The 25163-nt window shown below is 38.7% G+C and overlaps 1 protein-coding gene across 3 annotated transcripts; it reads left to right on the forward strand.

Moving 5' to 3' along the window:
- Positions 1-1118: 1118 nt before the first annotated feature.
- Positions 1119-25163, forward strand: Serpinb12 (serpin family B member 12). 3 transcript variants are annotated; one of them, XM_021173647.2, is made up of 8 exons: positions 1119-1234; positions 13864-14049; positions 16505-16636; positions 16936-17073; positions 18078-18195; positions 21728-21870; positions 23410-23577; positions 24476-25163. In XM_021173647.2, exons 2-8 carry the CDS (start codon positions 13882-13884, stop codon positions 24878-24880), a joined length of 1272 nt encoding a protein of 423 aa, XP_021029306.1. In that variant the 5' UTR covers positions 1119-1234; positions 13864-13881; the 3' UTR covers positions 24881-25163. The 3 variants fall into 3 exon arrangements, with proteins under 3 accessions (XP_021029306.1, XP_021029298.1, XP_021029289.1); XM_021173639.1 differs by lacking the exon at positions 1119-1234 and adding an exon at positions 5600-5649; XM_021173630.1 differs by lacking the exon at positions 1119-1234 and adding an exon at positions 16723-16725 and having other exon boundaries at positions 13882-14049; positions 24476-24880.

Below are 25163 nucleotides of genomic sequence, written 5' to 3' on the forward strand. Positions count from 1 at the left end.
AAAATTCATTGATATTCTTCTTTCCTCTATCATTTTTATTGATTGTCCCCTTATTTAAAATTTTATGGCTTTTACAGTCATCTTACTGGTTATATTATTACTCTATGGCTTAAGCCTGTTTTTAGCATTGAAGCTTTAATTTGCAACTGTGCACAAGTTTAATTACTTTCAGATCTCATGCTCTGTGGTTATAGGCACCTATGGGGGGTTTGCTCACATCTTAGAGGATAGAGCAGCCTCTGATGATGAGCTGCACTGTGCTGCCTTCAGATTGGGCCTAGAGCCTTTCTCTCAAAATCCAATGGTAGAACCTTGTGTTCATTCTACCAATTAGACCAAAATGACCTCAAATATCCTGAAGTCACCCCAAGGATTTGTTACCCTTAACAAAATACAAATTGTGCTTAAAAAAGAGCCAATAGTTTATGTTGACAGATACTATCTGCTGAATCATACTGGAGGATTAATTCATCTGTTTGGGCCTTACTGACAAGGGGCTGCTACCAGGGAAAGAGGAAGCCACAGATGGAGACAATTGGTGGGTTGTGTCAATGGGCTAAGGAACAGAGGAGATGAGGAAGAAAGAGTTAGAGAGAGGGAACTGGGGCAAGAAAGGAAGGAAATTGTTTCCTTTGCCAATTGTTTATGTACTGTTTGAGATTCCAGAAGGAAAAAAATTAACTATGAATATGGTTAGGGAATTATCCTAGACAGCTGTGGATCTGTGATCATGACTGAGTGGGCAACAGAAGTATTGAGAGGAGCCATTGAGAACACCTGAAAATATAGCTATAGATTTCCATGTGGCTTACGACTATACAGACCCGTCTGTGCCAAGATCATTTGGTGTTGCAAGGGCACAGGTTGTGGATTTATTTGGTGTCTTCTCTGTGTAGATTATAAACTTGTGATGTAGCATTATGCTTAAAGGGGCATGTAAAGTGCTTAGGGAGAACAAAGAACGGAAATTCCAGGCTCTGGTCCCTTTAGCAGCCAAATTACTAAAGGCTCTAGCCCCTAATCTATGGCTTTCTCGAAATAAGTAGGCCGTGTGCCAGCTTGAAAAAACAATCTGATTCACGATCATTATTTAAAAGTCACAGAATTGCTTGCTCAACACCTCTCCTTACCAGTCTCTGCAGGCTGTAGAACTTGGCTGTTCTTACCTTGAGGTATTGAATTGACTTCATCAGAGCTTGGACTTCAGTTGGAGACGGGCCTCACTAGGTTGCAGGTATGTATTGAGAAGTAGACAAGCTCCTGTAGGTAGTGATGGCTCTTGGGGTTAGTTGTCCTCGTGTGTAAGGCATGAATGCTGGAGACTTTTACTCTGGGGTAAACATGGAAAACATGTAGGTATTCAATTGCCACCCATTCTGCTACTTTCTAGCCGCATGACTAAAGTGCAGAGTTCTAATTTTTTTTCTTAAGTCATGCTGGAAGTCTGAATGAAACAGTAGATATGGAAAGGCCTACTACATATAAGAACTTTTGGTGTTTGTTTGTTTGAGAGAGGGTTTCTCTGTGTAACTCTGGCTGTCCTGGAACTCAATGTGTAGATCACACTGGTCTGGGACTCACAGAGATCCCCCTGCATCTGCCTTCTAAGTGTTAGGACTAAAAACCTGCACCATCAATGCCCAGCTCATATAAGATCTTAAATTGATGTTTTCATACATGAATGCAGATTGTCTAGTGTGTACTGTAGAGGTCTATTGTACCAGATTTCATGATAGAGGGACAATGCTGTCCTCATTCTTCATGTACCTAGTGTTGGACACACAGTTGGCATTTGATAACTAGTGGTCCAATAAATCAATGTCTGGGCTATTATTTTGCAGCATAATTAAAAGGAATTTAGAGTTTTACCTGGAATTGAGATCAAACCAGTACATGTATTTTTAAATTATCTATTTCTCTGTCTCTCCATTCCTGTCTCTCTGTTTCTGTCTCTCTCTCTGTCTCTCTCTCTGTCTCTCTCTCTCTCTCTGAGGGTGGGGTTGTAGGTCATGGAGGTGCTCATGGATGTCAGAGCCACTAGATTCCATGGAGTTACAGGCAGTTATAAGCTTCCTGACATGGGCACTAGAAACTGAACTCAGGTCATTTGCAAGAACAAGAGCTCTTAACCATTCCTTCTCTAGCCCTAAACACATTTTTACTGGAAGAAACTATATTTCTTATCAGTATGCTATCCATTGAATCAGTGTACGGATCAGCTGCATATTTAAGGATATAAATACTTCACAGGCTTCCAAGTTACAAAGGGTCATCATTTACAGTGGGGCTCAGCAAACTTTTTAGAGAAGGGCAGAGGGGTCAATTTGGCTTTGTAGGACATGTGATTCCTTCACAACTACCCAAGTCTTAGGTAATACTATGTGGTTAGGTGTGTGCTTTCTGATAAAACCTTATTTTAAAAAATAGGGCAAAAGGTTGGATCTGCCAGAGGTTAATCTTTGCTACTACTGATGACTGAATGAAACCAATCTTAACAGTTTTGGAACAGAATAAATATATTTCATAAAGACTGAATTTTATTTGTTTACAGATGAGAAGATTCACATTGAAAAGGTACTTGTTTAAGGTCCCCGGTAGTAAAGTTCAGGTTGATTCGGGTCCTGCACCTGCATGCTCTGCTCCTAAGGTCCCTTATCTTTTGCCATCTTTCTGCTGTTTGGGTTGTCAGTGGCCTCCACCTCTCTGACAGACTGGGTCAGGTAATTGCCAATCTTACATGATTCAGTTTATGCTCTGAGAGAACCAAAGACTTTGATGGGAATGGAAACTGGTATTCTCTCTCTCTCTCTCTCTCTCTCTCCATCTTGATAAAGGCCTTATTTGTCTTCAAACTCACAGAGATCCACCTGTCTCTGCCTCCAAAATGCTGAAATCAAAGGAAGGTATGCAACACCATGCCCAGCACAGTTGGTATTTTAAGTCTTTTTTTTTTTTTTTTTTTTTTGGTTTTTCGAAACAGTTTCTCTGTGTAGTCCTGGCTGTCCTGGAACTCACTCTGTAGACCAGGCTGGCCTTGAACTCAGAAATTCGCCTGCCTCTGCCTCCCAAGTACTGGAATTAAACGCATGTGCCAGTACGCCCAGCTACCATCCAATTTTAAATTAATGTCTTTTCTGATATTTGTTCTTGTTTTCCTTGGTATTGAGGTAAAATGTAGATGTGAGACTTAATATTATCAATATCTTGAATACACTGCTGTCATCAAGAGGAGATTCTTAATCATGGTGCTTTGTATCAGCAGCTGGCAACGGGTTTGTTTGGTGAATCATCTTGGCATCTTTGAATTTTTAATTCCAGGTAGAAAAAGTCCAATTAGTCATTAAAAGGTTAATTGATTGGTTTATAACTCATGATGAGTTGTAACATAAATGGGAGGAAGCCATACATGATGAAAGCAGGCACTATTTTTTATGGTGTGGTGCTGTTGGTTTTTTTTTTTTTTTTTTTTAACCTCACCTTATTTAGGATACTCAGGCTGGTTGACTTCCAAAATTCCTTCTAATTCCTTGATAACTTGACAATGAGTATGTATTTTCTTTAAATGCATCCACCAAATTCTAAAATCAAGATTACAATTAGAAAAATTGGAAAAAGTTTAGCATGTATTTCAATATCATTGATTCTTTTGTGCTTGAGGTCTCCGACATTAGAGACAGATTTTCTTTAGCTGCTCAGAGGAGGCTTTATGTGTGATGTCTTGAGGATGCTTGTCACAGACAGCTCACAACATATGCATTTCCTCTTTGGTGGAAATACATCAGGTTACTTTAGCATGGAGCTGCAGGTTGTTGTGGCTTCTGTCTTCACTGGAACTATCATACCATCCCAAGTCTTTAGGCTTATTTGCATAGTCATCTGTAGTCAGATTTTTTTTTTTTGTTAGAACTTTTTTTTAAATTTAAAGATAAATAGGTGAAATCCTAGATTAAAGATAATCAAATGAGATTGAATCTGCTGGAGGGCTTAGAATCTCAGGGAAATATCAGCAGCTGACAGTAACAAGAGGGAAAACCATGAATCCATGAGGTTAGGCCAGAAGCCATCCTGCTCTAGGGTTGAAGAGTGATCTTTGTAAAAGACTAGAGTGATGAACCCATTCACATAGAAGCCAATGATCAGTTAGCATGAAACATTTGTTGAATCACATGGTAAATTTTCTATCTTCCTGCAAATCATTACCAGTAGCTAAGTGGTATTTGGAATTGTAGAGAAAGAAACAGAGTCACAGTTCAAGTGATCAGGAAGGTGAGAATATTAATAGAAAACTTGTTTTCTCTCATTGCTGTTTGAGACAGGAGAAAGCTTCTCACTGTTTAGCCACTAATTCCAACTGACATCTTATGCTGTAAAGATCACTTTAAATGGCTTCATTTGTGAATTAGATGAATAAGAAATTTATATTCTTCATAAAAGCAATATCATTTTCAAACAGTTTATTTGAAATTCCCTATATCTTAGCAGTTCATATTTCTGACAATATTGTTGTCTAACAAGAAATACAGAAGATGTGTGTGTGTGTGTGTGTGTGTGTGTGNGAGAGAGAGAGAGAGAGAGAGAGAGAGAATGAGAGAGAGAGAGAATGAGAGAGAAAGAGACAGAGCCTGAAAATGCCAAACAAGAGAGGGACCCTCATGTATTGCTACATCCTGTTGGTTCCCAGGGATACTCCACAGCTGCCTCTTTCTTGTTATTGCCTTTTCTAGATGACTTCCAGTTCACAGGCAAGAACATTTTAGGATCCTGGAGTGTTTGGAGCTAGAAGTAACATCAGAATTTTCTTTGGTTCAGTTTTAAACCCTTTCCCCCAAGTTGTTCAATATCTTTTAATAAAAGCTTTTACAAAAGTGTTATAAGAGAAAAGTGGAGGTATCCAAGCCCCTGAAATTTCTTGAGTAAACACATCAGAAATAAGCAAGCAGGTCAGAGGTGAGGAAGCCATTATTGACAGCGAGCCTCTTAGTAGTATTGATGCATGTCCAGTGCGTGTCTCTGCTTCCTAACAACTAGTTCTTTTCTAGAAGCTTCTATTCTTTATCTCTATCCCTCATATGCTCTCTACCAGATTCTTTTATAACCTCTATCATGCAATAGGTATTCAGTTACTCTAGCAAGTAGTTAAAGAATAGTCCCTGTGTCCACCTTTGTAGCACTGCAAGAACTATACCTCTACTTTAGAAACAGCACACCTTGCAACCCCATGTATTGAGTTGTAGAAGCTTATAATAGTTGAAAACCAGTTGTAAGACATCTAGGATAGTGAGTATGGGATATAAATGGGATATAAATGCCTTCCTTTACTGTTGACATTGGAGCGAAGAGTAATGGACAGATATTATTTTTAGGGATTCATGAAAAGACAGAACTGTAAATAGCAAAGAAAATATAAATGTATTGTGTTAAATATTTAATTTAATTGAAAGCATAGGGCATGTGACCTTGCTTTAAGAAACACCTGTCACATTTTCATTTCCCTTCAATCAATCAATGACAACTCTACTCTAGATTTCAACATGGTACCTGGAAACGTGCCAGCATGGGAGGGGCCATGCTGATATATTTCCATTCCTGACAGGGTGTGGGTTGAAACTTCTCTGACCAGGGCTCAGAAGCAAATCTGAAGGCAAGAAGGTAAATGCTTGCATGCTTATATCATTTTGAACAATGAAGACTACACTGGAAGTTTATTTTAAATACTAGGAGCCCAAAGGATGTAATTCAAATGATCCTATATCTTATATCTGTTAAGTCAGATGCCCTTAAAAAGAGTATTTTGTTTTATGATTGTTTGGATTTTTCTATAGCTATGGCAATACTCATTAGAATATAAAAATAACAGTCTGTTCCTGAGGCCCCAGTTGCCCAGTCAGAGAGTTGATATGTCTGGTTGAGTCTTTAAAAGATGTAGCTGATTGAATATTTTTATTTTCACACTGAGATTATATCTCATCTTTTAGTACATTATTTCTGAAATATAAATTGACATGATATGCAATGTCTATATTTTATCAATGTGAATTTAAATATGTTTTTGTGTCAGATCTTGGAAAACAGTTTTGATTAACATCTTTCACAACTATTTCTTTATTTTTAGATACTATTTACTGTAGCTTGTTATTTCCTGGTTTGACCATTGATTCCAGAAGAATAGCATCTGACTATATAAAGTTGGAGTTTTATTCTTGGGTTGTTAGATGAGAAAATTATAGAAATTATAAAACCTGAGAAAATTTTGTAGTATTAAGTTTTTTTCTATTGTATATAGGAAATAATAATTTTTCTAAACAAAAATTTATTTATTTGTGTGTGTGTGTGTGGGGGGGGGTGTATGTGCCATGGCACATGTGTGGAGACTAGAGAATGACTTGTGGAAATTGGCTCTTTCCTTGTACTTGGGGATCAGAATCATGTCATTAGGCTTGGTGGCAGCTATCTTTACCCTTAGTCATTTTGTCAACCAGGAAAGAATAATTTTATTCAAAATCTTCTAGTTGTTAGAACATCTATTTAACATTTTTTTCTCATAAAAGGAAACAAACATGAACTGTTTCTAATCTAGTAAAATATTAATCAAGGGCTGATTCTACTATGCAACACTTCCACCCATTATAGCTGCAGCAGATGTCAACATGTTTCAATGATGCTGCCTAAGATTTCAGACATTAGAACTCTCTACCACAGAAACAAGGCAAAGGAGTCCATGTACACTTGCTAAATGCTTCAATGTGCTGACATTCTGTTCTCCACTGACAAAGTACAGAGATGAATAAGAACTCTGAGTTCACCCTCAAGGGAACTGTATTTAGAAGTGAAGTGAATACTGAATATAAAAAACAAGTACTTATGGGTAGTAAAGACAAGCAAAGAGACATAAATGTAGTGGTCATCATGTACAAATGGGGACTAATTGATCTTTGAGAAGAGGGTGGTGGCAAGTGGAAGAGGGCGTTGCATGAATAGAGAAGCCAGAAAGACAGAAACTAGGTGTGATAGATCTTGTACTGGTGCCTTAAACTGAATGAAGCCTGATCGTAGAGCACATTGTTAACTCTTGGTTCTGTCTCTAGCACCATAGAAAAGAAAAACAATAAAACAGTAGATCATCAGACTCCTTCCACTAAGCCAAACAACAGGAAGTTTTAAAAAAGGTCTTTTTCTTATCAAAAGAAAAACATTAAGAATTAAAAGCACACAGATACAGTTAATTATACAAGGAAGATTTATTTATTTATTTATCTATCTATCTATTTATTTATAAAAACTGGAAATTGATGTGTTTAAAAATTTACTTAAGATATAATTTCAGGTTTGAAATGACAAAATAGCACCAAAAATCAAGAATTTTAAATAATTAAGAGTAAAAATACTTCTACAATATCAATAGTGAGAAGTACACTTTAGAAATCAATTTCAGCTTTCATGATACATATTATGTGTGTAAATATCTATGCATATTATATATGTATATATAATAAACTATTACAAGTCAACCCATACTTTTCACGACTCCAATAGATGAGTTACAGATAAACATGAAAAGAGAACTAAGAGACAATCTCTAAGTAGGAGAAAACATACACTAAATGTTTCCACATTAGCAAGTATAACTGGAATATTAATCAAATGCAATATGATTGTTTTGTATATTTACTTTTAAAGACTATTAATGTGTGTGTGTTTGTGTGTGTGTATGTGTGTATGTGTGTGTGTGTATGTGCACCCATGCCCATGCTATGATGTATGAGTGAGGCTCAGAGGACAACTTACAGAAATTAGTTCTCTCTTGTATCAATTAGGGTCCTATGGATCAAAGTCAGGTCCTCAGGCTTGTCAGCAAGGACATCGACCATCTGAGCCATCTCATTGACCCCATTTTTATATTTTAAGTAATAAAGAATGACAGTGATATTATCTGAACCTAGATTATGATTTGTGTGTCTTTATCTGAATCCCTGAGATGTTAGTGTGAAAGATAAAAACTCTTACATTATCTGACCTAGAAATCTCATGCTGAAGAAGTATTATCAGGAAATAAGATGACAGATGTTCATATTGCTTACAGACAGAAATTGAGATACCAAAGCTGTAAATAACTTTAATTGAGATTGTCTTGCATAGTTCATACCTACTAACCCCAAGATCACATATTTATGAAGATGTTTGCTTTATAATAGTGAAAGGTTGAAAACAAATAAAAATGACCAGTATTAAGGCATCTGTTTATAAATTGCGTATATTCATTGAATTGTACAGAGAGTAAAAGGACAAATATGAACTCAGTTACAGTGCCAACATACATGTAAGATATGGACTGAAGTGAGGAGTCATGAAGGCGATGTATGTACCCAGAGGTACACATGCACACACACACATGGACATGCACACATACATGAATGAGCACACATACACGCATACATTTGCACATACATGCACAGGCATATGCTCACCCATATGCATGTACATACACACACAGTGCACACATTTGGACACATGCATATACATAATTTATACATAATATGAAGTGCATGCTGAAATTTTAAGACCTCAAAGCACATGGGAAACAAAGACAATGAAGTTATGAATACAATGAGCACAAACCTCTCATTGTCAATATCCTCAGGTCTGTACAGTGAGTAACAATTTGAGAATCAAATTTCTTTTATATTATCACATTCTTTATATCTTGTTAGAGATATAAAGATATTATCACATTCTTTATATCTTGTTAGATATAAATAGTATATCAGTTACTTGGAAATATTGGAAAAATATGATAGCTTTTTTTTTACATAGATGGGTTTTATTTTATTTTTTGAATCAAAGTTATCTGTTACCTCATCTCTGTATAGCCATAATCAGAAATAGGTGATCTTGGGGTTAGTAGATATGAACTATGCAAGACAATCTCAATTAAAGTTATGTACAGTTTTGGTATCTCAATTTCTGTCTGTAAGCAATATGAACAGTTTTGCAAGGCCAGTATTATGAGCAATGGTTATGGGAATCATAGGAGAACACACTGGGGTCTAAGACACATTTAGGCAGGAAGGAGATACAAGTAGGAAGTCCTAAGAAGGACTCTCTAGGCTGGGAGTTCTTTGTGCAAATAGTTGCCTTGGTGAGAGACACAAACTGGACATGTGCCTGTAGCAGGGATTGTCATAACAGAGATGAGTGATGGGGTATCCAGGATGTGGCATTAGGGTGCTAGTGTTTGTTGAGGGCAGGGCATGCAGAAGGTGAGACAATGACTCTGGTGTCAGTCTGAGTTGACAAGTTTGCAAACTACTGTTCACTTTCTTTGACACTGTGAGTTTCTAAATTTATAAGCTGTGGGTTTTTTCTTTTTTGAGAATTAGAGACAATATTTGTAAAACATTGGGTACACTGTAGCTAGTATTCTAAAGTCATCATGGGTGAGGGTAATTCTAATGAATTGAGCGGAGTGGCTTTAGGGGGACTTTACTACTGTAAAAGGTTATTTCAGGGGTGTTTGGAAATAGTGATGACTGGGGCAAATCAAGTTCAAGTTTTTCAAGTTGCAGCTTAAGAGGCTGCCTTCACTAGCAGTCAATCACCTTTAGACTTACACAATCTCAGTTTGTTCAGTGACTATTTCCCAAAGTAAAAGGGAAGCACTTCCTTTTGATTTTGGAGAGCACACCCTGCTTGTATCTACAGCCTGAGTTTCACTGTGAGCTATTGCTTTTTAGTTTTCCAATACTCGTCATTCTTGTACTAACTGAAAACTGGCAGTGTCTTAGGCTGTCATGTTTGATAATATATTTATAATGCATTTTAAAATTAAACATATACATGCAAGTTATCTTTATATCTAAAACCACATGAATGTGTAAAGATGTAAGTTTACCATGCAAGCCACACCTAGATAAGGAACATGATCAGCTTCTAGAAGTCTCCATGCCCGGGGCCTATGCTCAGGGCCTAGGGTGTCCTGGAACTGATTCCTCTTTTTTATGACATCAGATTCCATTCTTTTCCAAATCTGGAAATACTAATGTTCTCTTTGCAGTTTAAACTTTTCCACAGTGGGTGCATTTACACTATAGAATTAAGCAAACACTAATGGTTCTTCTTGGGGAGTCAGTCCGTTGAATTACTAATGTTTCTATCCAAGACTGACCACTGTTTCCCAAACCCATCATCAAATGTAGCCATTCTCACTTTTAGATACCAGATTGGGTTGTTTGGGAACTTTATGTGTTCTGTCAATATTTCTCAAAGGCAGACATTGCATCTCTTTCAGTTCATCCTTTTACAAAATCTAACCCAGTCCAAGAATGTTATAAGCATTTATTGAATGATTAGGTTATTTTCAAGTATAAAAACAGCATCCCTAACTAATTAGCTAACCAACTAACTAACCAATCAACCATAGAACCCACCTACTGACCAACCAACCAACTGACCTTAAGAAGTTGGTTATCAAATGACATCTTAATCAAGATAATACATGTTCAGTTTTTCTATGTTCTAGACTTTTGTGTAAAGCCAGGCAGAACAAACATTGATATTTTGTTAGTGCTGTGACATTAACTCCGCTGTTTCTTTTTCTGTTTCTGGGCATCTTCTGTTAAAACTCTTCTTTGAAAAGAAGTGCTAAAGGCATGCAGAGTACAGTAGGGGATGTGAGCCAGTCTTCGGCATGCCAACAGGCTCATAATCAGAAAAGGAAGCTGAGGTGAGAGCAGCCAGGCCAAGAGAGTCACAGAAACTAGTTCATAAAATCACTGAACATTGTCTGCAGAAGTGGCAGAGAGAGTGTGAGGATACTCACAGAGTGAGCAAGAGATAGTACAAGTGTTAGAAACAAGTGCAAATATTGCTAAGAAAACAAAGTGTTGTAATAGGGAGCAGGTCTGGGCACGGTGAGGTCTCAGCCAGGCTTTTCTCCTGGCCCACACACAGTTGTGTGTAAATCACTGCACTTCATCTGTTCGCAGAGTATTTTTCTTCTGAGAAGAAGGGAGTTGGTCTACATGAACGGTCATGTTCTTCCTAAAGCAGTGAAGCTTTCGTTCCTTTAGTTCTGTGAGCACTAATGCTGGGGATGAAAGCCCTCCTGAAGACCAGAGGTGGGTGGTGCAACTGCAGAGTGGGAATACACCAGGCTGAGACCACCACTTGCCAGCCAGGAGCAATCGTTCTGTGTGTCCTCTGACCCCTTTGAGTAGCAAGCAGCCAGCCAGGGTGACCACTGCCCTCTTCATCCACACTGAGATCTTCCCTATACCAACTGGGGCAATAAAATCAAGGTTTTCAAAGAATTAAGCTTTTTTAAAAAAGTTATCACTAAACCCCTTCAGCTCAGGCCATTGGCATCCTTTACTTTACTACTGCACTTAGTTCAAAATTGCTAATGGAAGCAGAATTTGAAATAACAATATAGAATGTGAAGGTATTTCCTAGCAAAAACATGGTTTCTGAGGCAATTCGACTTTATTGAGATACTCAGAACACGTATCATCTGAGGAAATGCCACTTTCCAGGGAATATTGCTTGTGAAAACAAAACAAAACAAAACAAAACAAAACAAAACAAAACAAAACAAAAACTAAACAAAACACAACCTCAAAAAACTCAAATGGCCTCTAAAATTAGGCCCATGTATTACTATCTTTTATGAGAATTGTTCACATGGGTACAGGGCATTTGGACCATACCCACCTCTCTCTTACCCTCCAATTCTTCCCTTGCGGCCCCAGAACTCCTCTCAAATAAAATCTATGTTTCTTTCTCAATCTATGTCTCTCTGAGTTCAATAAAAAGTTTTTCTCAAACCCAATATCAGGGCTAGAGTGGGAAGAACAAATCTGTTACAATTTTGTCAGAAAAAGACCTTTAAGAATAATTATAGACTTGCATTTAAAGGGGGTGTGAATGTACCATTGTACGTTCAGTGTGTACAGTGGTATGTGTGTGTGTGTATGTGTGTGTGTGTGTGTGTGTGTGTGTGTGTGTGTGTGTGTGTGTGTGTGCGTGCACGCAATCAGCCTATTTTCATTAAAGAGGCAATGTTGATGTAGGTAAAACAGTGTAGCGTGGCAGTGTTAATATGAACCTTAGTGTATGTGTGATTTGCTTCTTCAATGCTTTGCTCTGTCATATGTAAGTGATGGGATCCATTTTGCAAAATTCCAGAATTAAAGCTCATGTATGTAAACTATTTAGCACATTAAAAAAAGTTGCCTAGGATCTGGTTGGGCTGTACATATGTACAGCAAGCTTCTATCAAACTGGGAAAATGTTAGAGTCATGAGCACCATTCCCTTCAGGGCATTAACTATGTCTCAGTGCTTAACTCTGTGTTCAGTGTCTTACGGTAGTAACACAAACCAGGGTCTTAGAAATACACGAGGTCCAATAAGTGAAGAGAAGACGAAACCACTTCATTTGAGAGGGAGGGTGAGACCTAAACACTAGTCTGTATTTCTAGATGGAGTCAGGGTGAGTCAAGGACTTGTCACTAGGGACATCATTCTCCTGGTTTGGCACTGTTTTACCTGTGCTGTTAGCCTGTCACAAAGGAATTAAAATCAACAGCCTCAACATGGTTGGTGGCTTTCAAGCGCTGTTGCCTCTTGAACAGTATTGATGAGTAGCTAAAGTATGTCAAATTAGATTGTATATATGGTTAGTCAAAAGATGAAAAAGTCATTAACAGAAGACATGCCACATAGCAATTTTCTGGACATTTTTATTTTTTATTTTTTTAGTCACAGACCATGGAGGGAAGAAGAGTAAGCAGAACAGGACCTAGCTCAAAGGGGAGAGAGAGATAGATCCATGTTTTCTTGGCTGCTGACTTGGTGTCAGACTCTTCCTTATTTTAAGAGAATGAAGTTCTGACACGAGTGAGAGGTTTACCCTCTGTTCTCACAACTGCGACCTTACTTGGAAACAGTCTTTACAGATGTAATCAAGATAAGATGAGGTCATGCTGGTTCAGGTTCCTGATTCAGTGGAAGAAGAAATGTGGATACATATATGTGCACATACATGTATAATAAGATATACATGTCATGTGAAGACGGAACAGAGGTTAGAATGACACTTCTCTAAGCTGAGGAACAGAGATGACTGACAACACCAGAAGTGGGTGGGGTGTGGGATAACCTTTTGCTGAGAGCCTCAGGAACAACGAGCTTTGTAGATACCTCAATTCTGGCTTCCTGGCTTCCAAGGCTGTGCGATAATAGATTCCTGTTTCCTAAGCCTAGTGGTATAGTGACCAGTGGTACTGTTTTCTGTTATGGCTGGGAATGAAAGTACTATCTGTATTAATACAGATACCAATTTCATTATTTATATGGAAGATTGATGACTTCAGTTTTCCAATTTTTCCACTCCCCACACAAATCTGCTTTCTTCACACTCCTCTTCTTCCTCTTCCTCTTTTTCCCTTTTCTTCTCCTTCTGGATCATCCTCTTTTTCTCTTTCTTTCTTTCTACCTCTTTCCCTTCTCCTTCCTTCCTCTTCCTTCTCCTTTCCTTATCTTGCCTATGCTAGGCAAGTATTACAGTTGCTAAGAAACACATTGAATGGGGCTGAAGAGATGGCTCAGTGGTTAAGAGTTCAATTCCCACCAACCACATGGTGGCTCACAACCATCTACAATGTGATCTGATGCCCTCTTCCGGTGTGTCAGAAGACAGCTACAGTTTACTCATAAACATTAAATAAACAAACAAACAAACAAACAAATCTTTAAAAAAGAAACACATTGAATAATTTTATATTGTTGTATTTTGGGCATTAAAAATAAGAATTGCTTGTTTATCTGTTTTCTCCACTCACTTTTTTCTTTTTTCCTTTTCTTTCAGACAGTAACCAGTTTTACAATGGACTCTCTTACTGCAGCAAATAACAAATTTTGCTTCGATTTTTTCCGAGAGATTAGCAAAGATGATGCTCATAAAAATATCTTCGTCTGCCCTCTGAGTCTCTCAGCTGCCTTTGGTATGGTCCGCCTGGGAGCTCGAGGGGACAGTGCACATCAGATTGATGAGGTATGTATTGACAAGGATGCCACACAGGGCCCTGTGCTCTGGCTGGGTCTGCACAGGAAGCTGATCTGATTCTCAGTGAGCTGCAGTTCTCACTGTGCTCAGCATTTGGGTTTGGAAAGCTCCAAGGCTTCATTTACATTTTCATTCATCTTTCCTGTGGGATTTCCCTCTCCTTCCTGTCTGATAGCTTTTCCCATTCATCTTTGTTTCTTTACCTCTTCACAACAGTCTAAATTTCTGTCACTCTTTCCCTCTACAGTTATTGATACCAATATTGTTTGTACCCTTCAGTGGGAGTATGCTTCTTCTCTTGCTCTTCCCATTAACTAGAAGTGTATTAGGGCCTAGATATTTACCCTTAGATGTGTGAATTTCACTGGTCAGAGAACCCCATTGGCTTTCCCTTTGATAAGCCTCCTGAATCAGGGCACTTTGGACTCCCTGAGTTCTCAGGTCCACCATTTCTTCTTGCTTCTCTGGCATCATCCTGTGTTACTCCCATTGGCAGTACATTCCTAACACTGATGCCTGAGACTTCTTAAGACAGAAATCAAACTTTTAAGATTCTGTAAAACCAAGACTTCTCATTAGGCTCAAAATAGAAACCCAAGACCTTATATTGGCCTGAAGATCTGGGCATGTGAATCTCCATACCTATGTCTCTTAGCTTCCTTCCCCTCTCTCCAGCCTGTCACAGTTGTCACTTGGGTCTCTTGTGAAAGGAAAGTAAGTCTTACTTTGGGGCCTATGTTTGGGTTCCTTGCCTTCTGTGTCTTCCCTCAAAGTATTAGTTATTTTCTATTAGTTCTTTTCTATTGCTTTAACAAAACACTGGGAACACAGCAATGTATAAAAGCAACCATTTGATTGGGCTTACAGTTTCAGAGGGTTGGAGTCCATGATAGCAGAGCAAAGGCATGGGAGCAGGAACAGCTAAGAGGCATATCATGATTAACAGACAAGAGGCAGAGAGAGCACACTGGGAAGAGTGCAAGTCTTGAAACCTCAGATCCCCCAACTAGTGACATACTGCCTCCAAAAGGCCACCCATCCTCCTCCTTTCAAAACAGTTCCACTAAGGAGGGGCCAGGTACTCAAACATGTGACCTCCTGGGGGCCATTTAGTTTGAACTACCACACTCAGATACCTAATTGTTTGGTTTACTTTCTCCTTCATCACTGTTTCCAAACTTTAAAAGGCTCACTGTAATCATCCAAGCTCCCAACCCCATAAAACAGCCTAGTTACTTTTACCCACAGATCACTTCTGATCATTATACACACAGTAACGAAGTACTATGTATATTATTTTTATACCCTCTGAATTACTACATGATCTCAGAGAGATTTTGTCCTACAGCAGCAACAGCCTAGTGTAGGCATCAAATAAATAGTTGTAGGAAAAGTGATTGTACATGACAAGACCCTTCTGAGCAAGGCCAGTCTTGCATCTCCTTGGCTCTAACACCCAGCACACAGGTTAGGTATCAATGAGGCTGCTGTTCCTGAACATAGAGGAGTTGGATTCACGGGTGAAGGCTGGATTATTCTGGGTCATTATGCTCTTGCATCTACTTATACCTGCTCTACGTTATTCCTTGTTCCATAAGTAACACTTAGCTGTAGAATGGAGTTAGCATCTTCCAGGAGTGACTGGTGTTCTTTTCCTATGAAGTTGGTGGCCACTTGCCAATACCTGGATCTGAGCTGTGTGGGGTATGCCTCTCCTTCTTCACTTCCTCTGAGATACTGAGCAGCTGTTACGATCAATCCCCTGACAAACCAGAAACCCAGATCCGTTCTGTCCAACACAGTATAACTCAAGCCACATATGAACTTAAAATACTTTAAGGAGTTACATAAAAGTTTCAAGAGGAAAGGCTAAGTTTAATAATAAGTTTCAGACAATTCAACATTTCCATAATACCTTATCAATACATAACCAATATGTATTTTAATGAGATATTTTACATTATCTTTCATTCTATCCTCAAGACCTTGTGTGCATTTTATACTTACACTCAATCAAGAGTGGGCATGGATAAATATAGGTTGTTATAAGCCCATAGCTCTTAGGTTGTAAGAGCCCATAGCTCTTAATTTCCTTATTTTCCCTGGTTTGGCTATATTTATTCTAGCTTTCACCTTTTCTTTCTGTTTTGTGTCTGGAAAAGGTGTCGTGCAGCATGGGCTGACCTCAAACTTCTTATGAAGCTGAGGACAATCTGGAACTTCTAATCCACTGGGTTAGAGGAGTGAACAGGGATAGAACTCAGGGCTTTGTGAATACTTGGCTAGCACCTTATCAACTGAGCACATCTCTGGTTTTAAATGTATTCAGAGGATGAGGGCAATATTCAGTGAGCCTCATTTCTGCGAATTATCATTGATTATTTTGTTGACTTCCCATTCTTCATATTCTCTGAAAGGCCCTCCCTTTGTCATTATCACACAGGCATTACATTTCAATGAACTTTCTAAGGATGAACACAAAGAACCCAATGATCCCTCTCCACAAAGCGAAAGCAAAGCTTCTGACAGCTCTCTGGAAGGGCAGAAACAAACATCAGCTTCTCAGGGTCAGCAGGTGAGTATCTGAAAACTCCCTTCTTTGCTAATTGCTCACTCTGCCTCTGCTGCTTGATACATGCTTATTCTGAAGAGTAGGTGCAGGCTGTCACAAATAGTAATTGCAAACGATCTGCAATTCCTTTCTGCCTACACCCTTTTTATGTCCTCTGCTGTGCCCTATTCTTCTCTGCATCCGCAAACCTGATAACACAGGACAATGACATCTCCATAGCTAGCTCTGTATTGCTCCTTTAAACCTTTAGTGATGCTTAACTTCCCAATTGTTATGAAACCCTTTGTTTCTTCTTTTGTTAGGGTGAATCTACAAATGAGCATCAATTGATTGGCTGCCACTTTGGGAAACTTCTCTCCAGAATAGACAGAGACAAAACTTATTACACTCTAAGTATGGCCAACAGACTCTATGGAGAGCAGGAATTTTCAATCTGCCCAGTGAGTATCAGGGCAAGGTGTCCATAGAGCATGCTCTGTAAATAAGTTGAGTCCATGGGGCTATTGACTGGTACATATCTGTGACCTGCTTCTGAGGTCCCACACTTCTGTGTCCTTCCATACAGTTTTCATTTTGGGCTTAGGAGGGCACTTATAAATGGCACAGCATGGATAGAAAGGGTCGTGTAATTCACAGCCCATTGGCACATGAGTGAGCTTCATAAGATACCCATGTGACTGTCTTTTCCAATCGATGTGTGTGATAGTCATCTTTTGTGTCTTGTGTGCCTAGTAAGACAGAAAGGCATCACTCTAAGATCCCTTATAGTGCTTTGATCAGATGGTTCCCATGGGAATAGTGTTTTGCTGATGGTACATGGTGCCCCCGAAAGCTATACTATTGGGAGCCTAAAGCCACAGGCCTTCTTTCTATGGATAAGCAGCTTTTACCTGAAGCAGGGTATGCTCCAATTAGGATTTTAGTCTCAAGAAAGAGTCACACTGTCAGTAAGCTTGAGGGTTATGAGTAGAGGCAGATGTGACACAGCTGGTGTGAGTCAGGAAAACAAAGACACTATTTTACATCACAGTAAGTTTCTTTACCAGGTTTGAATCTTATATATCAGATTATGTATCTAGGATTTTATAAATCCATACATGTAATTAATTTATTAAAAAGTATACAAATCAATGCTTTTGGTAATGTATTATTTATTTAAAATTATACTAACATATATATTAATAAAATACCCATCTAAGCCATTTTAAAGTTTTGTTTGAATGTTGAATTAATTATAATTATATTCACAATGGAATTAATATGGTCTTCATGAAACTTTGTCATCACCCAAACTGAAAGTCTGTGACTATTAAGGTGGCCAGTCCGCTTATGTTAGATGGCCAGGAGGTTCTTTTTCAGAGTCTCTTGGTCACCACCTCATCCTTCTGACCAGCACCTCCATATGATTTTGTCATGCTCTTTCCCACGTATTTAAATTGAACAGGAATACTCTGATGATGTAACGGAATTTTTCCACACGACAGTCGAAAGTGTAGATTTCCAGAAGGATTCTGAGAAATCAAGACAAGAGATTAACTTCTGGGTTGAAAGTCAAAGTCAAGGTAAGAAAGGTCTGAGCAGTGAGGCTGGCATACCTTTCCATTTCAAAGAAAAGCAGTGCCCCTCCTGCTATGTTTACACCTTGCTCTTCTTCTGCAACCTACTGTTTGCACATGAGATGCATGCTCAGAACTCCTTTTGACTAGCATCAGATGAGACAGGGTATGTTCAGGATGGAGGCTACTTAGGTTTTATCATTTGTTTCTGATTTTCTTTTTTTCTCTTAGGATCTCTTATTTTAAAGGATTTTTGCAATTACATTTATTTACTTATTGTATGTGTATGTGTGTATTCACGTGGGCTTGTGCTTGACATGTGGATGTCAGAGGAACACTTGCAGGAGCCGGTTGGTTCTCTCCTCCTAGATGCATCCTAGGATTCAGCTCATGCTGTCAGGCTTCTTAGCAAGTGACTTTACCTCTGAGCCATGTCACCAGCCCATGACTTTTTACAGCCATGTTTCAATACTCCAGTGCTTCTTTTATGTGGTTTCCTTTGGATGCTGTGAATGAATCATTATCTTTCTCAAAAACACCAATGCTTACAGTACTGAATGTTTCTTTGTCTATAGGAGCAAAGCTCATCTTTTATATAAAATATCTTTTTAAAATTAAAGTCATTTGTCATATTCAAATTACTGAGGACTCTACTTTTACTTATAATATCTCTCATGTAACAAAAATAATATAAAACATTGAAATTTTAGAATTATAATGTTGAAAGCTACAGCAGCATACATAATTTGCTTATATGTACTTGGAATTAATATAGAAATATATTGACATATAAGAATCTACCCATGCATATATGCCTTTAGCATTATTTTAATGATGAATTAAGAATGAAGGGAAACTAGAGAGTGTAAGACAGGGAAATGATTTAAATGCATTTTTAAATGTAATGCACAAAATGGTTTTTATAATGACATTTTGATATATATATATGAAATCATTGTCCTTTGCCTGTATTTGCCTACCCACCTCCCCAGCCTTGCCTCTTTCATTCTGAAATAGTCAGTCCTCCAGCTACTTTTATACCCTCTCATCTGTGTGACTTCAGATTCTCTAGATGAGAGAAAACAGGCAATATTTTATGTTTCTTTCCCATTACCCACTCTTGTTTGTCCATCCATTCTGTCTTGAGAGCCCTTCCACCCTCTTGTGGGCAGTCTTCCCCTGTAGTGTTCTATACAGCCAAGTGTGGAATCCTGATAGGAGAGGAGACCTGGGTTGTTTCTCTCTCTGATCTGGCTTATTTGCCTACCTTGAGGATGATCACTTCCATCCACGTTGCTGCAAATAGCAGAATTTCATTTTTATTTTTGGCTGTGTATAAATGCAGTTTTTACTCACCAAATTCCAATAGTAAGTATGTTAAATCAAAGTTTGTCTCTTCATTCGAAAGTTGTTTCTGAACTCGGCCAATAAGGGAGAGACTTAAACTCTCTCTTCAGTCATTTTTCCATTTTTTTTTTTTTAAACTTGCTGCTTGTCCCACTTCCTTTGACTTTTTCCGACAGGACAAATTTTGGGTCACAAGTTTTTTGTGTGGGTTGGTGTCCTTATCTCTACACTGGGGATCCTGCCTGGATACAAGAGGTGGTCTATTCAGGTTCCATGTCCTCACTATTAGGCATCTCAGTAAGGTCATCTGAATTGACCTTAGAATAGACTTCCTAGAGATCCCCCCCCCACCTCGGCATACCCCCAGGCAGCTGCAGATTTCTATTCATTCTCCTGTCTTTCCTGTCTCTCTCCACACCTCATCCTGCCTCTCCTCTCTTACCCAGTTCCCTGCCTCCCTCTTCCTCTTATGACTATTTTGTTTCTCCTTCTAAGTGTGATTCAAAGCAACCTTGCTTGGACCTTCCCTCTTGTTTAACTTCTTTGGGTCTGTCAGGTGTATCATGGATATTCTGTCATTTACGGGTAATATCTACTTATCAGTTAGAACATACTATGCCTGTCCTTTTGGGTCTGGGTTGCCTCACTAAGGATGATATTTTCTAGGTTTCCTGTACTCTCATCATGGAGTTGAGATCAGATTACTAATGGTGTTTTCTTAAGGGAAATCTTTAAATCCACCAACTATTTAGTGTTCCTTTTCTGTGTGCTTTGGAATTTTTGCACTTTTAAGATTCCATTCAGCTATCTAGAAGGTAGTAGTTTGGTGAAGAAATTCTGTCTGAAACCTAATATATATTTTCTCTGTAATGAGTATTTTAAAAGTAGTTGATGATGACATAGTGTGTTACAAAATCTATTTATAGCCTTATATTGTATCTCTATGTAAAAGGATCCTCCCCCACTAAGGCCTCAACAAATATTGGTGATTTAAGGTGGAAATGCCTTGACATGGACTAGTACTGGATCACAGCAACAAGGCCACCTCCTGACATTTTCAGGAGTGCTTTCTGTTGTCCTTACTTTTATATCTCAGGGTACATGGTCTAGGATCAATGTTATTTAATCTTGTTCCTTTTTTGACTATTTGGCATCTCCTTTTTTAGCTTATAGCAAATTACTCCATGAGGAAGGGACAACTATTGGTACTTCTCAAGGCTTAATGTCTAGGTGGGGCTTAAAAGGTGCTCCCTTCTACAAATGAATGTGTGTGTGTGTGTCTATCTCTGTGCATGTGTGTGTCTGTGTTTACAAAACTGAATGAGTTCTTTAGAGGTGAAATAAAAGAGGGTGTATAAACCTCTACAAAGTAGGCTTTTATACCATGGCCTTGTGTGTTTATATAGCTATCATCTACCTACTTGTTTATATGTGAGAATATATAATAAATTTCAATAACTTCCATAGAGATAGTGTACAGGCTGGTTTTGTGTGTCAACTTGACATAGGCAGGAGTTATCACAGAGAAAGGAGCTTCAGTTGAGGAAATACCTCCATGAGTTCCAGCTGTAAGGTATTTTCTCAATTAGTGATCACTCGGGGAGAGCCCATTGTGGGTGATGCCATTCCTGGGATGGTAGTCTTGGGTTCTATAAGAAAGCAAGCTGAGCAAGCCAGGGGAAGCAAGCCATTAAGTAGCATCCCTCCATGGCCTCTGCATCAGCTATTGCTTCCTGACTTGCTTGGGTTCCAGTCCTAAATTCCTTTGGTGATGAACAACAGTGTGGAAGTGTAAGCTGAATAAACCCTTTCCTCCCTAACTTGCATCTTGGTCATAATGTTTTGTGCAGAGATAGCAACCCTGACTAAGACAGATAGGAAGTTCATATTATAGTTACTCTATCCAGTATACTATAAAAGTCAGGTGATTAGGTCTATCATGAGAAACATGAACTCTATGTTTGGTGACAATTTGAAACCAAAAGTGGCCAAGAGAACAGAGGAGATGCTTATTTTCATAGTGCTCTTGAGTGGGTCTTCCTCCAGGGCAGTGAGAGTTCTCCTCCCCTCCTCCCTTCCTTCAAGCTTCCCATAATGCTCTGGGTTTCTTTAGTCAGTGCTTCAATGAGGCACTCTCGAATGTCTCTGTGAACACTTTTCATGGAACACTTGCTCTGGCATGCTTTTCTAGGTAAAATCAAGGAACTGTTTGGCAAGGAGGCTATTGATAACTCAACTGTGCTGGTGCTGGTGAATGCTGTTTACTTCAAGGCCAAGTGGGAGAAAGAATTCAACTCTGAAAACACCGTTGATGCATCTTTCTGTCTCAATGAGGTACTTACTGTATTAGCTGCCATTTTCTAGGTAGCCTGCTCCTAATTCCATGAATGGTGATCAGGGTGAGTATTTAGAGACTCAAGCCAAATACGTAGATCCAGAGTTATGGCTTACAATTATAATAAACCATTTGGGCTTTACAAAAGCCTGTACCGAAAGTCTACTGAACCTTTTAAATATAGCTATTCTGTAACACAACACATATTTCAGAGCATCCATAATACTAAACACATACAATTTGTTAGTTAATTAAACTTTTGTGTAGATTGGTGTATGCCTATAAGCCTAGCACTTATGAGGCAGAGGTATAAGGAACACAAGTTCAAATCCAGCCTAGTCTATATAAGGAGTAACAGACCTTGTCATAAATTAGAACGGAACAGAACAAAACAAAACAAATGTATACACATAAGAATAGAAATGAAAAAAAAAAGAATAGAAATGAAAAAAAAAGGAATAGAAATGGGCCTCTTCAATTTGAATTTGATTCTGGTCTCACATAACATATGTAGCAATTCAGCTTTCCTCTATAATTTCCAAGACCCTCTGCCATCTCTCCAGAGATTTATCTGTTCTTGATCCCCTTGCCCAGAATGGTAAACACTCTAAATATGTGCTTCCCAGGAAAAGTGGTCTGGCATGTTGTTGGCAGTTCAGAAAGGAGCAGATCAGCCTGATATTTCCTGAATATTATCATTTTCTTATCTCATTTTTATCTGAAATTGCATAATGAAAGGAATGATAATATTGCCAGTTGATTTTTGAGGTAAAAGATGCAAGCTAAGTTAATTAGCCATGGGTAAAGATTCATATATATATTAGTTCACAGGTTTTATATTCTAAGCCAGATAATTTAAGATTGGAGGAAAGGCCAGAGGTCAGATCCCAGCCAATCATATGTTAGCCAGTTAGCTGTACTAACAAGTTTGTCTTACAACCATGGTATGTCCTCATTTGTATGTTGACAACCTCCCCTATTCCAATGTTACTGCTAAGTGGAGGTGTGGAGGGTAGTGTCTTTGCCTCTGAAGGAAGCCTGTGATGCAGCTGTTATTTTAATGTCCAGATGATTGTTGTTAACTGAGGTTCCTCTTGGTGCCACATAAAGTCACTCAGGCAGAAGGGACAAAGACAACAAGTTGGGATATGCCAAACATTGAAGACTCTGTGCTTTCTGGCCTTGATTTCTTTAGCTGATTAGGGTATGAGAGATCTTTGGATTGAAAACAGTAAGTAGTCTTGGGAACTGAGGAGCTGATGATGGACATGGGAGGATAAAGTTTTAGCAAAGCAGGGGCCATGTTATTGATTTGTAGGTAGAGAGATGTCTTAGGTTGGGTCACTGGCTTGACTCTGAACTTCTGGTATAGATTTTTCCATTCTTTTTTGCATTTGTTATTATTATTATTTTTATGTATTTACATTCCAGACATTGTTACCCTTCTTAAAGCACTTTCCTTCTCAGGAATGTTGGGGCAATGGGTGTTTGAGCTTTTTATTACCTTTGTAATCGGTATGTACCTCTGTACACTGCAGAATGAGAAGAAGACTGTAAAGATGATGAATCAGAAGGGTAAGTTTAGAATTGGCTTTATCGAGGAGCTGCAGGCACAGATCCTGGAAATGAAGTATGCCATGGGGAAGCTCAGCATGCTGGTCCTACTTCCATCTTGCTCAGAAGACAATGTGAATAGCCTGCAAGAGGTAAAGCTTCAAATTCTACCATGTCTGTACAAATTCCAGATCACTGAGGAGCAGCATTCGTGTCCATCATCCAAGAAGGATGCTATCTTAGCTACTAGAGACATTGGAGAACACATGGAATCTGAATGAGATTAGATATTTACTTCTTCCTTGTTTCAACTCAATGAGCAAGTGCTAGAACAAGAGTCTTCCTTGCTCAAGTTCACAGATTTCTGCAATCACTTTGTAGACCAGAGAATCTGTGTGCTGAGTAGCTTGAGAATTTCCACAAATGACATAGCTCTTTCTAAAATAGTTTGACCTTTGGTCTCTGCCTTAGACTAGTTGACTGCCTAGCTGTGTATTTTTTGAAAGCATGAATTTAATGAAGCCTGGGGAGCCACACTGTTCTGAGTAAGGGGAGTAAAGACAAGATAGGTAAATAGATAAACATATAGAAGATAGATAGATGGATAGAGATATCAGCATGGTAATTATAAGAACTACCATTCTTCAAGATACGTGACACACCAGCATTATTTTAATGTATATTAACTATATTATATGTCTTACCTTGGTTAGTCCTTGGAAGAGCCTTTTCCTATTATCCCTGCTTCACAGAAAAGGAAATTTTACTTGCAGTGGAAGTGCTGGCCTGAGTTTACCCAACTGAATTTTCTGGTGTTTGAGTGTGAGCCTGTCAACATTCAGTGAGATGCTGACTGTCCTGTAATTTCTAGGGAGGAAAGATTTAAGTGAAGTCTAGAGAGGAAAGATTAAAAAGAAACTATTTTGAGGTTAAGTCTTGGAAGCATTATGTAGCTGACTATTAAAACGGATTAACTCAAGAACTTTGAAATAACAGAGATACTTTTTCAGGCTTATGATATGACCTTAAACTTATTTTTTCTTCTTACAGCTTGAAAAGAAAATAAATCATGAAAAACTACTGGCCTGGAGTAGCTCAGAAAATTTGTCAGAAAAACCTGTAGCTATTTCCTTTCCCCAGTTCAACCTGGAAGATAGCTATGATCTCAAGTCGATTCTACAGGACATGGGCATCAAGGATGTCTTTGATGAAACGAAGGCTGACCTTACTGGAATCTCTAAGAGTCCCAATCTGTATTTGTCCAAAATTGTCCACAAGACCTTTGTGGAAGTGGATGAGATGGGTACCCAGGCAGCTGCAGCCAGTGGGGTTGTGGCTGCAGAGAAGGCCCTTCCGTCTTGGGTGGAATTTAATGCCAACCACCCTTTCCTCTTTTTTATCCGACACAATCCAACCCAGAGTTTACTTTTCTGTGGCAGAGTCTATTGCCCTTGAATCTACTCTGGCTTTTGAGGGGTTTAGATGAATGTCAATATGGTTTTCTCCTTATAAAACATGGGCATTTGTGTTTGGCTGAGTGCCTGAAGCTGACCACCTGCTGCTATAGTTGTTCACAGAAACCTACAAGCCTCCCTTGAGTTTTGTTCTGATAACCTCTGTCACCAGAAACCAGATCTCACCACCTATCAATGAAGTAGCCTTGCTCTCTCCCTAATCTTTATTGCTCTAAACTTTCAAGCATATAAATTCACCTTCTATGATTTGAAGGTCAACACAA

The sequence above is a fragment of the Mus caroli genome, chromosome 1, assembly GCF_900094665.2.
Source record: "Mus caroli chromosome 1, CAROLI_EIJ_v1.1, whole genome shotgun sequence".
NCBI lineage: Eukaryota > Metazoa > Chordata > Mammalia > Rodentia > Muridae > Mus > Mus caroli.

Bases quoted from the DNA above. Each gene is read 5' to 3' on its own strand.
- Serpinb12 (XM_021173630.1), top strand. From the start codon at position 13,882: ATGGACTCTCTTACTGCAGCAAATAACAAATTTTGCTTCGATTTTTTC. The intron at 17,074-18,077 runs GTGAGTATCAGG...TAAATTGAACAG, and splicing joins AGGAATTTTCAATCTGCCCA to GAATACTCTGATGATGTAAC. The intron at 21,871-23,409 runs GTACTTACTGTA...TGTACACTGCAG, and splicing joins CATCTTTCTGTCTCAATGAG to AATGAGAAGAAGACTGTAAA.